Below are 13646 nucleotides of genomic sequence, written 5' to 3'. Positions count from 1 at the left end.
AACAACACTAAAAAAAAAAAAAAAAAAAAAAAAAAAAAAAAAAAAAAAAACTTGGAAGTGCCAGTTAGGTCAGGACTAGTTAAAAAAAAAAAGATTAAAACAAACTTCTTAGAACATGTCCATTTGCTCAAATATATGATGCCTGCCTGTTACATAGAACGTACTACTGCTGTTCTCCAACCCCCTATGTATCCTAAACCAAATCTGATATGGCTTGAGACTTTTTTTTTTTTAAAGAATGACAAAAACAGATTGGCATATATATATTTTATTTTACTTTATTAAATCTTACTAATATTCTGTAAGGGACAAACCAGACGAGTAGGTTATAGTGAAGAAATCTTATTTTGGAGAGTTAAGAAACCACTATACTTCCAGGTATTATCTTCAGTGATGCTTCTTATCTTTATTCAGGGAATTCAGGTAATATTCAGCTCCTACAGCTACCACAAATGCAGCAAATCCCCATTTGAATCCTTTAAAGAATACATCAAAAAAGGAAACACTCTTTGCAAAGCCGCCCATGTATCTCCAAGCTTCATTGCTAGAAAAAAAAAAGAAAAAATTATAATCATACGCAATTGTGTGTATATACATTGAATACATTTAATTTTCATCTTTCTAATTGACTTAAATGCTACCCTACAGAAGATCATCTAAGTGAATCGCAATAGGAATCTTTCTGTGGCATGGGATAATTAAGTATATGCCCAAGTTTCACATATAAAATAGAAGAATGAACACTTGATGGTTTCACATTTAATAGTCACATGCCTCAGGATTTTACAAAACCCTCAAATGCAAGACTCACTTCAGCTTATCTGTCACAGGTCAGATGGACTCTGCCCACACTAGTCATTATAACATCACGGAAAGATGATGTTAGAGACTTGGTATTTATCTTTGGTATGCCACTTATATTAGATTCAAAATCTTGTAGGCTGGGCAAGATACTTAGCCTGTCATGGTCTGCTTCCTGTTCTATTCAATGATGATTATTATCTCCTTTATAATATCATAAAGACTAAACAGGCTCATGCATGATATATTTTGGCAGAGGAGTATGGAGTATGTAACACTTGACATTATTGCTACTATTCAAAAGGATCTCTGCTTCTCCCTACCATAGCAGCCTGAATTTTAGATGACTGACATCCTGCTCTGATAAGCACAAACCAGTGAAAAAATCACGTTATGAAAAACAAAAACCATTTAACTCTAGAAATATGACTTAGGAAATACGAAAGCTAATTAAATCTAATTGAGATACCAAAACCAGACAAAGATGTTAGAAGAAAAGCAGCTACAGAATAATATCCCTCATGAACATAGATGCAAATATTCTTTTTTTCTTTTTGGGATGGAGTCTTGCTGTCACTGAGGCTGGAGAGCAGTGGCACAATCTCAGCTCACTGCAACCTCCACCTCCTGGATTCAAGTGATTCAACCACCTCAGCCTCCCCAGTAGCTGGGATTACAGGCGCACACCACCACATCTGGCTAATTTTTTGTATTTTTAGTAGAGATGGGGTTTCACTCCATTGGCCAGACTGGTTTCGAACTCCGGACCTCGTGATTCGCCCACCTTGGCCTCCCAAAGTGCTGGAATTACAGGCATGAGCCACAGCACCCGGTCGTTTTTTTTTTTTTTTTTTTTTTTTTTAAGTAGAGATGGGGTTTCACCATATTGGCCAGGCTGGTCTCAAACTCCTGACCTCGTGATCCACCTGCCCTGGCCTCCCAAAGTGCTGGGATTACAGGCATAAGCCACTGTGCCCGGCCCATTTTTGTAATTTTAGTAGAGATGGGGTTTCGCCATGTTGGCCAGGCTGGTCTCAAACTTCCAGCCTCAAGTGATCCGCCTGCCTTGGCTTCCCAAAGTGCTGAGATTACACGCATGAGCCACCACACCTGGCACATATATTCTTAACAAAATTTTAGAAAATTGAATCCAGCAGGATATAAAAATGGTAATACATCATAACGAAGTAGGGTTCACTCCAGGAATGCAAGATTGGCTTATATTTGAAAATTAATAGAAGTAATTCGCCATATTAACAGAATAAAAAAGAAAAAACTATGAACATCTCAATAGACGCAGAAAAAGCATTTAACAAAATCCAATATCCATTAATGGTGATAACAGGATAGGCGTGGTGGCTCATGCCTGTAATCCTAGCACTTTGGGAGGTCGAGGCATGTGGATCACCTGAGGTCGGGAGCTCGAGACCAGCCTGGCCAACATTTCAGTCTCTACTAAAAAAACAAGATTAGCTGGGTGTGGTGGTACACGCCTGTAATTCCAGCTACTCGGGAGGCTGAGGCAGGAGAACTGCTTGAACCCAGCAGGCGGAGATTGTGGTGAGCCAAGATCTCGCCATTGCATTCCAGCCTGGGAAACAAGAGCAAAACTCCATCTCAAAAAAAAAAAAAAAAGTAATAATAAACAATAAAATGCTTAGTAATCTAGAAATAGAAAGAAATTCCTCATCTTGATAAAAGGCACCTAGGAGATCACTACAAGAAATATCATACTAAGTAGTGACCCACCAAATGTTTTCTGCCAGTTGGGAATAAGGCAAGGACGTCCACCACTTTCATTCAACATTATACTAGTGGTGTTAGCCAGTACAAAAATGGAAGAAAAAGAAATAAAAAGTTTACAAATTGAAAAGGAAGAAGTAACAATGTATTTGTAGACAGAATGATTGTTTATGAAGAACATTCTAACAAATCTGTAAAAAAAATCTACTTGAACTAAAAAGTGAATTTAGCAAGGTAATGAGATATAAAATCAACATATAAAAGTCAACTGTGTTTACAAGTATTAGCAATGAACAACTGGAAGTTGAGATTTTAAAATACTATTTACAATATCATCAAAAAATAAAATAATTCAGGCTGGGTGCTGTAGCTCAGATCTGTAATTTCAGCACTCTGAGAGGCTGAGGTGGTCAAATCACGTGAGCTCAGGATTTTGAGACCAGCCTGGGCAACACAGGAAAACCTCGTCTCAACAAAAAATACAAAAATTAGCTGGGCATGGTGGCACACACCTGTAGTCCCAGCTACTCGGGAGGCTGAGGTGGAAGGATGATTTCAGCCCAGGAGGTAGAGGCTGCAATGAGCCAAAACTGCACCACTGCCCTCCATCCTGGGCGACAGAGACTCTGTCTCCCAAACAAACAAACAAACAAACAAACAAAACCAGGCATGATGGCTCACATCTGTAATCCTAGAACTTTGGGAAGCCAAGGCGAGTGGATCACTTGTCAGGAGTTCAAGACCAGCCTGGCCAACATGGTGAAACCCCATCTCTACTTAAAAAATACAAAAATTAGGCCTGGTGCGGTGGCTCATGCCTGTAATTCCAGCACTTTGGGAGGCCGAGGCGGGCGGATCATGAGGTCAGGATATTGAGACCATCCTGGCTAACACGGTGAAACCCCATCTCTACTAAAAAATACAAAAAATTAGCCGGGCGTGGTGGCAGGCACCTGTAGGCCCAGCTACTCGGGAGGCTGAGGCAGGAGAATGGCGTGAACCCGGGAGGCGGAGCTGGCAGTGAGCTGAGACTGCGCCACTGCACTCTAGCCTGGGCGACAGAGCAAGACTCCATCCCAAAAAAAAAAAAAAAAAAAAAAAAAATTTGGAGATCTTATGCTATGTGATTTAAAGACAATGTGGTATTGGTATAAGGGTGGACATATTAATCAGGGTAACAGAATAGAGTCCAGACATAGATCCCATAGATACAGTCAATTGATTTTTTTATATTCTTGAGACAAGGTCTCTCTCTGTTGCCCAGGCTGCAGTGCAGTGGCCAGATCTTGGCTCACTGCCACCTGGACATACTGGGCTCAAATGATCTGCCCACCTAAGCCTCCTGAGTAGCTGGGACTACATGTGTGTGTCACCACACCTGGCAATTCTTAAAATTTTTTGTAGAGACAAAGTCTCCACGTACTGCCCAAGCTGATTTCAAAATCCTGGGCTCAAGCGATCCGCCTGCCTTGGCCTCCTCATGTGCTGGAATTACAGGTGCGAGCCACCACCCTCATTGAATGTCAAAAATCACTCAGTGGATTTTTGACAACATTCTTAAGGTAATTCAATGGAGGTACAATAGTCTTTTAATAAATAGTGCTGGAGCAACTGGATGTATATATGTAAAAATACTAACCTTCATCCTTACTTCATATGACACAAAAATGAACTCAAAACAGATCATAGAATGTAAGAAGAACTATAAAAGCTTCTAGAAGAAAACATAGAAGATAATCTTAGGGTGCAAAAAGCATACATTGTAAAATAAAAAAAATTGCTAAATTGTGAATTCATCAAAATTTAAAACTCTCTGAAAGACATTATTAAGAAAATAAAAAGATAAGCCACACTGTGAGAAAAAACATTTGCAAATTAAAAAAAAAAAATTTAAAAAATATCCTTGCACAGGGTCATACTAACTTCTCTGTATTACAACTGTAGTATACATGTTTCTGAAGCAAGCACCACAAAACTTTTATCTGATAAAGGACTTACACTTAAAACAGGTGAATTTTACTATATATAAATGATATATCAATAAAGCTGATTTAAAAATTTTAACGTGGCTGGGTATAGTGGTTCACACCTGTAATCATAACACTTTGGGAGGCCAAGGTGGGCAGATTGCTTCAGCTCAGGAATTTGAGACCAGCCTGGGCAACATGGCGAAACCCTGTCTCTACTAAAAATACAAAAATTAGCTGGGCATGGTGGCCGTACCTGTAGTCCCAGCTACTAGGGAGGTTGGAGTGGGAGGATCGCTCTAGCTGGGAGATGGAGGTTGCTGTGAGCGCACCGCTGCACTCCAGTCTGGGTGACAGAGTGAGACCCTGTCTCAAAACAAACACAAAACTTTAAAGTAGCTGGGCGTGGTAACTCATGCCTGTAATCCCAGCACTTTGGGAGGCCCAGGCAGGAAGATCACGAGGTCAAGAGATCGAGACCATCTTGGCTAACACGGTGAAACCCCGTCCCTACTAAAAATACAAAAATTAGCTGGGCATGGTGGGTAGTGTGCCTGTAATCAGAGCGACTCAGGAGGCTGAGGCAAGAGAATCGCCTGAACCCAGGTGGCGGAGGTTGCAGTGAGCCTAGATCGCACCACTGCACTCCAGCCTGGCAACACAGCAAAACTCCATCTCAAAAACAAAAACAAAAACAAAAACAAACCAGTAAATATTTTAGGCTTTGTGGGTAAAAGAGGTAAAATTGAAGCAATTATGTAGGTACATTTATAGGAAAACACACTTCCACAAATACCTTATTAATAAAATTTAAAATATAATAAGTAACTCAGTACAATTTTTTTGTAATACAGGTCTACTGACAAAAAAAATGGAACTCCCATTTTGGGGGGTAACATTTTGCTTAACTGAGGCTCAAAGTAAAAAGCCATTTTTCATGATTCTCTGAGGAGAATACATTGAAAAGCAACATAGACACTTAATTCTCTAGGATACGTTCTATCTAAATTGCTTAACTCATCTTACCGGCCCCATGGATCCCTTAGCCCTTTTGCAGCCAGCTTCTTCTGGATATCTTCTAATGGTGTCCCTTCTATCTTCCATTGTCTATAATCTGGAAGTTCCATTTTATGGTGTCCATGTTCATGTCCATGTCCATGGGCCATGTCTATAAGGAAAATATTAACACAAGTGAGATATATGCAAATTGTAGATATCAAATACCCAAATTTATTGTTTATGTTTTAAGGTGAAGCATTTAATATTTAAAAAAAAAAGCCAATATAAATACTTGTAAATTTCAGTTAAAAGATTTTATAAAAGTGTCTTATTCCACAACCACGTTCAGTTAGGAAATACACATACACAAAATATAAAAAAGAAAAATAATTGGCAATCCCACCACTCAGAGATAACCACTTACTATCTGGTTCTTTTCTTCATTATAACAATAGTAAACATTTATGGAGTCCTATGTGCCAGGTGTACTATGCTAAAATGCTTTATGTGTATTAACTCCATTACTTCTAAAACAACTCTTTGAACTTAAATTATGAGTTCCCCATTTTACAGATAAGGACAATGAGACTCCAAGCAGTTAAGTAACTTTCCAAAGGTAACAACAATAGTAATAGTACAGCTGGGATTAGAACCTTGCAGTTTAGTTTCAGAACCCTGCTCCTAACTTCTTCTTCTTATTATTACTTTTTTTTGAGACGGAGTCTTGCTCTGTCGCTCAGGCTGGAATGCAGTGGTGGATCTCGGCTCACTGCAAGCTCTGCCTCCCGAGTTCACGCCATTCTCCTGCCTCAGCCTCCCGAGTAGCTGGGACTACAGGCGCCTGCCACCACGCCCGGCTAATTTTTTGTATTTTTAGTGAAGACAGGGTTTCACCGTGTTAGCCAGGATGGTCTCGATCTCCTGACCTCGTGATCTGCCCACCTTGGCCTCCCAAAGTGTTGGGATTATAGGTGTGAGTCACCACGCCCGGCCTCCTGCTCCTAACTTCTAAGCAATATTGTTTTCCTTTTGAATCCTTTCATAATGCATAAATATATATAACAAAAAGGTTATACATACCGGTTTAAGAATTTTTCTTTAGATTATTCTTTTAAAATGCAGTAATGCTTTTAAATACATATGATTACATGAAGAGTTTCTTTAAAGAGACAGATAGTATTATTTTAGGCTTTGTGGGTAAAAGAGGTAAAATCGAGGCAATCATGTAGGTACATTTATAGGAAAACACACTTCCAGAAATACCTTATTGATAAAATTCAAAATATAATATGTAACTGAGTACAATTTTGTTGTAATACCGGTCTACTGACAAAAAAAATGGGACTCCCATTTTGGGGGGTAACATTTTGCTGAACTGGGGCTCAAAGTTAGTGATCCTTAGCATCAAAGTGATTACAAATGTTCATTTGTAAAAACCATTCTTAGCTCATGGACCTTACAAAAATAGGCACTGGGCTGGATTTGGTCCACAGGCTGCAGTTTGCCGATCCCTGAACTGGGCCAACAGAGACCTTAGGACTCCTTTTTAATCAATAAACTTGCTTCTTTAAATAAAACATGTCCTCAATGGTTATATAAATACTTCAGTTTTACTAGTGTTATTTAAATATATAATATAAAAATAAACCAGCTCAGTCTTCATTTAAATTGCTAATTCAAATTAATGGGTATGGTTTAATAACACTATACTATAATTTGTATAAGGTTGGCAGTAGCAATTCTTTTTTTTTTTTTTTTTTATTTTCCCAAATTCTAATTACTTGGCAAACAGTAGCAATTCTATAATCACTGCTTTTCCAGAAGTAAAATCAAGTAACTATTACCATTATGTCCATATTTATAACTATGAACAGGCCCAATAAGGTAGGATTTCTTTTTTTTTTTGAGACAGAGTTTTGCTCTTTTTGCCCAGGCTGGAGTGCAATGGTGCAATCTTGGCTCACAGCAACCTCCATCTCCCGCGTTCAAGCGATTCTCTTGCCTCAGCCTTCTGAGTAGCTGGGATTACAGGCATGCGTCACCACGCCCGGCTAATTTTGTATTTTTAATAGAGACGGGGTTTCCCCATGTTGGTCAGGCTGGTCTCGAACTCCCGACTTCAGGTGATGTGACTGCCTCGGCCTCCCAAAGTGCTGGGATTATAGGCATGAGCCACTGCGCCCGGCCTGGTAGGATTTCTGATATTGCATCTTACAAGATAGAAGTAATTATTAGAAAGTGTATATTAAAGACACATTATTGGGAGGCTGAGGGATGAGAATCGTGTGAACCCAGGAGGTAGAGGTTACGGTGAGCCAAGATGGTCCCACTGCACTCAGGCCTGGGCAACAGAGCAAGACTCTGTCTCAAAAAATAAATAGTTCCAAGATATGAGGAAAAACTTGTACATACTAACTGTGAAAAACCAACACTTATTATTTGTAAACATGTTAAGATACTAAAAAAACATTATGTTGATGATTTTCACATTTAATTATATATATATATATATATATATTTTTTTTAAAGATAGAGGGTCTTGCTCTGGATCATAGCTCACTGCAGCCTCAAACTCCTGGGCTCAAGTGATTGTCCTGCCTCAGCCTCCTGAGTAGCTAGGACTACAGGAGCGTGCACAATGTCTGGCTAATTTTTAAATGTTTTATAGCGATGGAACCTCCCTATGTTGTCCAGGATGGTCTCAAACTCCTGGCCTCAAATGATCCTCCATCCTCTGGCATAGGCCTCCCAAAATGCTGGGATTACAGTGGGGTTACAACCATGCCCAGGAGGATTTTCACATTTAAATGAAAATGAAGATCAATACTCTCAAACACAAGTTAAAACTACAACACAACTCTGATTGAAACATTTAACCCATTATTACTTGGTAGATTCAATAAAATGAAGGAAAAAATTATGGTGTCAGATTTCAGACTGACTTTTGAGACTGAATACATTTATTACAAAAGAAGACCATTACGAGTGTTTATTTAGAATGATAATGTCTTGGTTTCTGCATACCATGTTTTCAAAAAATCTTTTTTAAAATAAGGCTTCATTTTAAAAATGCTTAAAGAGATTACAAGACAAACCCTTATTTTGGCAAATGTCACTTCTAGAATATTAACCTGAGGATCAATGTATTTGGAAGAGAGTATAAAACAAAGGATCAAGAATTTTGATAAAATAGTTTTTGAAAATAAAAGTTGAAACATTACCATGGTATAAAGACTATTTTGAAATTACAATACTACTGTGCTTAAACTATTAAGTAATTTGAAAGATAAATCTTTGAAAGAAAACATGAAAGCATACATACCCTCATTTCTCCTATACAAATTTATTTATATATACATTCAATGTATTTTCTCTTCTACCTAATTATTTCAGAAGTATCTTTTTCATAGGAATTTACTAGATATAAATTTAAATGACTTTTCAAAAAGAGCAGAAAGTTGAAAACACTATCTCTAGGAAACCTTTCATTTTCTTTTTTCTTTTTCAGTTTTTTTTACAGACAGGATCTTCCTATGTTGCCCAGGCTGCTGTTGAACTCCTGGCCTCAAGCATTCCTCCCTCCTTGGCCTCCTAAAATATTGGGATTACAGGCGTGAGCCATGGCACCTGGCCCATTTTTCTTTTTAAACTTATTTCTATTTCCAAATAGCCATAAATCAAACACTGATATCGTGATCATGTAAAGTAAGAGCTTGAAATTCTCCTACTTTGCACTAGTAAAAGTAAAATCCAAGGCAAATCGCTTAATTTCCCCGAACTTCAGTTTCTTCATATAACATGAGGATAAAACCTACCTTGCAAGATTGTTGAGAGCTGAGGAAAACACATTGTGATGTACCTTCTACTTTCACACTTAGGTGGTGAGAATGCAACTGAGCACAACCATTCTGAAAAACTGGCATGACCTAGAAAAGCTGAACATGGCCAGGCGCAGTGGCACATGCCTGTAATCCCAGCACTTTGGGAGGCCGAGGCAGGCGAATCACTTGAGGCCAGGAGTTGAGACCAGCCTGGCCAACATGGGGAAACCCCGTCTCTACTAAAAATACAAAAATTAGCCAGGTGTGGTGGCACACACCTGTAGTCCCAGCTACTCAGGAGGCTGAGGCAGGCTGAGGCAGGAGAATCACTTGAAACCAGGAGGTGGCGGTTGCAGTGAGCCAAGACTGCACCACCGCACTCCAGCCTGGGTGACAGAGTAAGACTCTATCTCAAAAAAAAGAAAAAAGAAAAGCTGAACATACGAATACCTTATGGCCATCAATTCCACTCCTAGTACATATATTCCAGATAGACACCGTCCAATATGGTAGCCACTAGCACTTGAAATGTGGCTGGTACAATTGGGAACTGGGAATTTTAATTTAATTTTAATTAATTTAATCCCAAAACAGATGATCAAATTGTTATTAGAAAATACTAAAGTGTCTTTGGAGGCCAGGCGCAGTGGCTCACGCCTGTAATCCCAGCACTTTGGGAGGCTGAGGCAGGTGGAACACCTGAGGTCAGGAGTTCAAGAAAAGCCTAACCAACATGGCAAAACCCCATCTCTACTAAAAATAAAAAAATTAGTTGGGCATGGTAGTGTATGCCAGTAGTTCCAGCTACTAGGGAGGGTGAGACAGGAGAATCACTTGAACCTGGGAGGTGAAGGTTGCACTGTGCTGAGATTGCACCACTGCACTCCAGCCTGGGCAATAGAGTGAGACTCTGTCTCAAAATAAATAAATAAATAAATAAAAATAAAAAAAATAAGTAAATAAAATAAAGTGTCTTTGGAACAATTTGGATATATGAATTTACTTTATCAACTGTAAATCTTATGATCACAGATCAAAGGTTTCCATTTATGGAATATAAAAAATATATTTAAAATATTTTCTTAGAGACATCAAGACTCTTGTCTCTAAAAAAACAAAAGAAAAATTTTTTTTTGAGATAGCCTCACTCTGTCACCAGGCTGGAGTGCAATGGGTGGTGTGATCTCGGCTCACTGCAACCTCCGCCTCCTGGGTTCTAGTGATTCTCCTGCCTCAGCCTCCCGAGTAGCTGGGATTACAGGCATGCGCTACCACAACCGGCTAATTTTTTGTACTTTTAGTAGAGACAGGGTTTCACCATGTTGGTCAGGATGGTCTTGATCTCCAGACCTAATTATCCACCCAAAGTGTTGGATTACAGACGTAAGCCACCATGCCCAGCCTAAGAAAAATGTTTTTAAAAGAATCTTTATAGCCACATTGTTTATTCTATCTCCTAACTGTAAACAACCCAAATGTCCAATTACAACAGAAGCGATTATGGTATAGTCACACTATATATTATACAACCAAAAACTACATGCAAAAGTATGATTGAATCTTCACAAATATAATAATGAGCAAGGGGTGAGTCAGAAAAAAAATACACATGCACTTGGATCCCATTTATATAAATTGAAACGCCTAACAATTCATTTTTTAGGAATTCATCATAGATGGAAAAATTAAAGTAAAACAAGTGAGTGCTTAGCACAAGTCAGGATAATGGTTACCTCTTGGTGGAGGAGATGGAATCACAGAAACATACAGGCAGCTTCTAAGGCAGTGTTTTTCAACCAATTTTTAATTATTGTCCCTGTAAGGAACCTTTCTAGACATTTTATTCCTAATCACGACCCTCCCACCATGAAAATTTAACACTACATACACACTATATATGTTTATATACTGTGGCCCTTTGGAGGGACACAACTCATTGTAGTAACTAAGACCTACTACCCCAGCCCCACCAATTTTCACCCCCCTGAAATGTAAAATCACCCCTGTTAAGAATGCATGTTCTAAGGTATTGGCAATGCTTTATTTTCTAATTTAAGAGGTGGTTACGGGAGTGTCTGCTTCTGTTAGTTATAATTTTAAAAAATGTATGTTTTATACACCCTTCTGTATGTATACTTGACAATAAAAAATAAAATTAGAAAAATTGACTTAAATTGTGCTGAGGACTGAAAAATGGTGGTTATTTCCGTTTCAGAGCAGCTCAAATAACAGTAAGGAAATTAATTAAATAAAGAAAAAAACATGCAACCAAAAATTTAAAAAGCTATCTATCTGTGTCTGAAGTGAATCTAAAAGTCTGATGAAGATCAACTTCCACTAAAGGAGACTGGCTTTAAGAAGATGTGTGCTGGTATCCTTTCCCTAAGAAAGAAATAAGAAGATAATGCCACTTCCACTACGTGCAATTTTAGTTTACCGAAGAGTATCAAGTATATATCTTAACTTCCTCGTATTTAAAAAACTGTGATTATATGAATATTAGGAAATAACAAATGAACTGTTTTACTTTTAGTGATGCTGTTCTTCTGCCTTTGTTCTATTCAAAGCCAAACAAAGACAATTTTGCGTGTGGCAAAGGCGGGAAAAAGCACTTCTATGTAACAACTACAGTAATGCTCACTGAATCCTCCAACCACCCCTCCCTACCCCAACTTAAACTTAGACTTCATTAGTTCTCGCCTCTAGTTCTTTGATCTCCCTTCCAGCCTCCCATCCTTCTCCATTTATTTAGTCTCTCCTTTTCTACACTCCCCAGAATAGAATCTAGCTCTTAATCCTAATCAACGGGTCTCCCACCAACTCCCTAATTTACCTGAATTCAATCTGACCTCTCAGGACACTCAACTCTGCAACCGGAACCAACCGGAAGCGAAGGTTGTCACCTCGAGTTTCTCACGGCAGGAAAGCGGAGAAGCCGCTTAACGTTCCGGTACTGGGTTAGAGATTCCTAAATCAGGAAGAGATTACATGAAGGAGGCTGGAAGTCGATTATCTTCCCCACATATGTGCATCTTCAATCTGACTGAGGTAACAGATACTGTAGAAGAGAAAAGGGCGGGGAAGAGAACATGTTCTTCTTGCTTGGGGACGGAACCCTTAGACACCGCACAGGGGGCAGGGCCGCGGACATACTGCAGCCAATCAGGGAGGCTGTTGTTGAGCGCGTGCTCTCACCCAATGAAAGGGTTGGTTGTTGCGCTGCAGTTGGCAGGCTGCTGCGGGAGGCGGTGGCAGTAGGAAGCCGGAGACAGCAGGGTGACAGGTAGGCGGTGGTGCTGTCTTTGGGGGACGCAAAGTGCTAGGTGAAGAGGGTTTTTCTTCTCCTTCGGCCGCGGAAACTACAGAGGGTAGCTGGCGAGGGTGGTCTGGAAAGGCGGTAGCTGGTGTGTTGGTGGTCCCAGAACCTCTCGTAAACCAGGTAACATCTTGGGAGGGTCCTGAGGAGGAGAAGGCTGCAGCCGAGGCGGGTGGAAGCCGAGCCCTGTGGGGCGACGTGGGGGCCCACCTAGGGCGTGGGGGCTGCGCTGGCGCCAGCAGAGAGGGAGCAGAGAGGCGGGAGCAAGGCGGTGTAGTGAGGGCTGAAGGGATTCCTTGCACAAAGCCCTAGGCGAGAAAAGGACACGGCATTGAAGACAGCTAAGAGAAATCCCAGTGATTGCTTCTTGGGGCTATTTCCTGGGGGTGGTGAGGGGGAGCGGAGAAGAAAAATATTTACGGGCGGTCAGATCCTGAAAACTCATTATTGCTGTACATTATGTAATCTTTGGCTGTTATTTACCCAAACAACTAGGTTGCCCCTCCTGGGAGAGAAGGTCTTTCAACCTATTAATGTATTAGAACACTTTTTTCTTTGGCTTGAGTGTCTTCTACCTTGGCAGGTTCTGTAGGCGAAGGGTGGTAGCATGGAGGATAGAGTAGTCACGAAGAGCTTATCCCAAATATGGACTTGACTTGACAGATACTAGGTTGCGATGAATGTGGTTCATGTTTTGTAGTTTGCAGGTTCATGTTTTGTAGTTTGTGAATTTATTTGAGGGTCAAGGCTGACAACATTTAAAAAAAATCTTCAGGAAAGTGGGGATCCTTAAAAAATTTACAGTGGGAGCTAAGTGTAAGTTGGAAAATGAGTAGAAAATTAGTTGGCAGATCCCTTCCTCCCCCCAGGATATTGTGGAAGTTAGGAACTGTGCAAATAAGGTGGTGGTCTGAATTTGGGCAAAAAAGTCAATTTTTTTTTTTTTTTTTTTTTTTGAGACGGAGTTTCGCTCTTGTTGCCCAGGCTGGAGTGCAATGG

At 39.8% G+C, this 13646-nt stretch overlaps 2 protein-coding genes across 6 annotated transcripts in view; one reads left to right on the top strand and one right to left on the bottom strand.

The window, feature by feature from the left end:
- Positions 1-252: 252 nt before the first annotated feature.
- Positions 253-12789, bottom strand: NDUFB3 (NADH:ubiquinone oxidoreductase subunit B3). Of its 4 annotated transcripts, none has more exons than XM_025405047.1 (4): positions 12165-12485; positions 11859-11881; positions 5538-5679; positions 253-544 (listed from the first exon to the last, which is right to left on the bottom strand). In XM_025405047.1, exons 3-4 carry the CDS (start codon positions 5675-5677, stop codon positions 388-390), a joined length of 297 nt encoding a protein of 98 aa, XP_025260832.1. In that variant the 5' UTR covers positions 5678-5679; positions 11859-11881; positions 12165-12485; the 3' UTR covers positions 253-387. The 4 variants fall into 4 exon arrangements, with proteins under 4 accessions (XP_025260832.1, XP_025260831.1, XP_025260833.1 ...); XM_025405046.1 differs by lacking the exon at positions 11859-11881 and adding an exon at positions 11065-11108 and having other exon boundaries at positions 12165-12440; XM_025405048.1 differs by lacking the exons at positions 11859-11881; positions 12165-12485 and adding an exon at positions 12527-12789.
- The window catches only part of FAM126B (family with sequence similarity 126 member B), an 83594-nt gene continuing 82502 nt past the window's right edge, over positions 12555-13646 (top strand). The window contains exon 1 of one of the 2 annotated variants that reach the window (XM_025405014.1): positions 12555-12614. The gene's annotated coding sequence lies outside the window, so the exon portion shown is untranslated. Of the gene's footprint in view, positions 12771-13646 lie in introns of both variants that reach the window. The other variant, XM_025405013.1, reaches the window with a different exon arrangement.

The sequence above is a fragment of the Theropithecus gelada genome, chromosome 12 (assembly GCF_003255815.1).
Source record: "Theropithecus gelada isolate Dixy chromosome 12, Tgel_1.0, whole genome shotgun sequence".
Classification (NCBI taxonomy): Eukaryota; Metazoa; Chordata; class Mammalia; order Primates; family Cercopithecidae; genus Theropithecus; species Theropithecus gelada.
The sequence above is the reverse complement of the archived record's forward strand: the minus strand, read 5'-3'. Positions and strand labels throughout refer to the sequence as shown.

What these genes read in the sequence shown, in the direction of transcription:
- NDUFB3 (XM_025405048.1), bottom strand. Translation starts at nt 5,677, where the DNA reads ATGGCCCATGGACATGGACATGAACATGGACACCATAAAATGGAACTT. An exon ending in CTAAGGGATCCATGGGGCCG is followed by an intron (nt 545 to 5,537) that starts GTAAGATGAGTT and finishes TTTTTTTTCTAG; the next exon opens with CAATGAAGCTTGGAGATACA.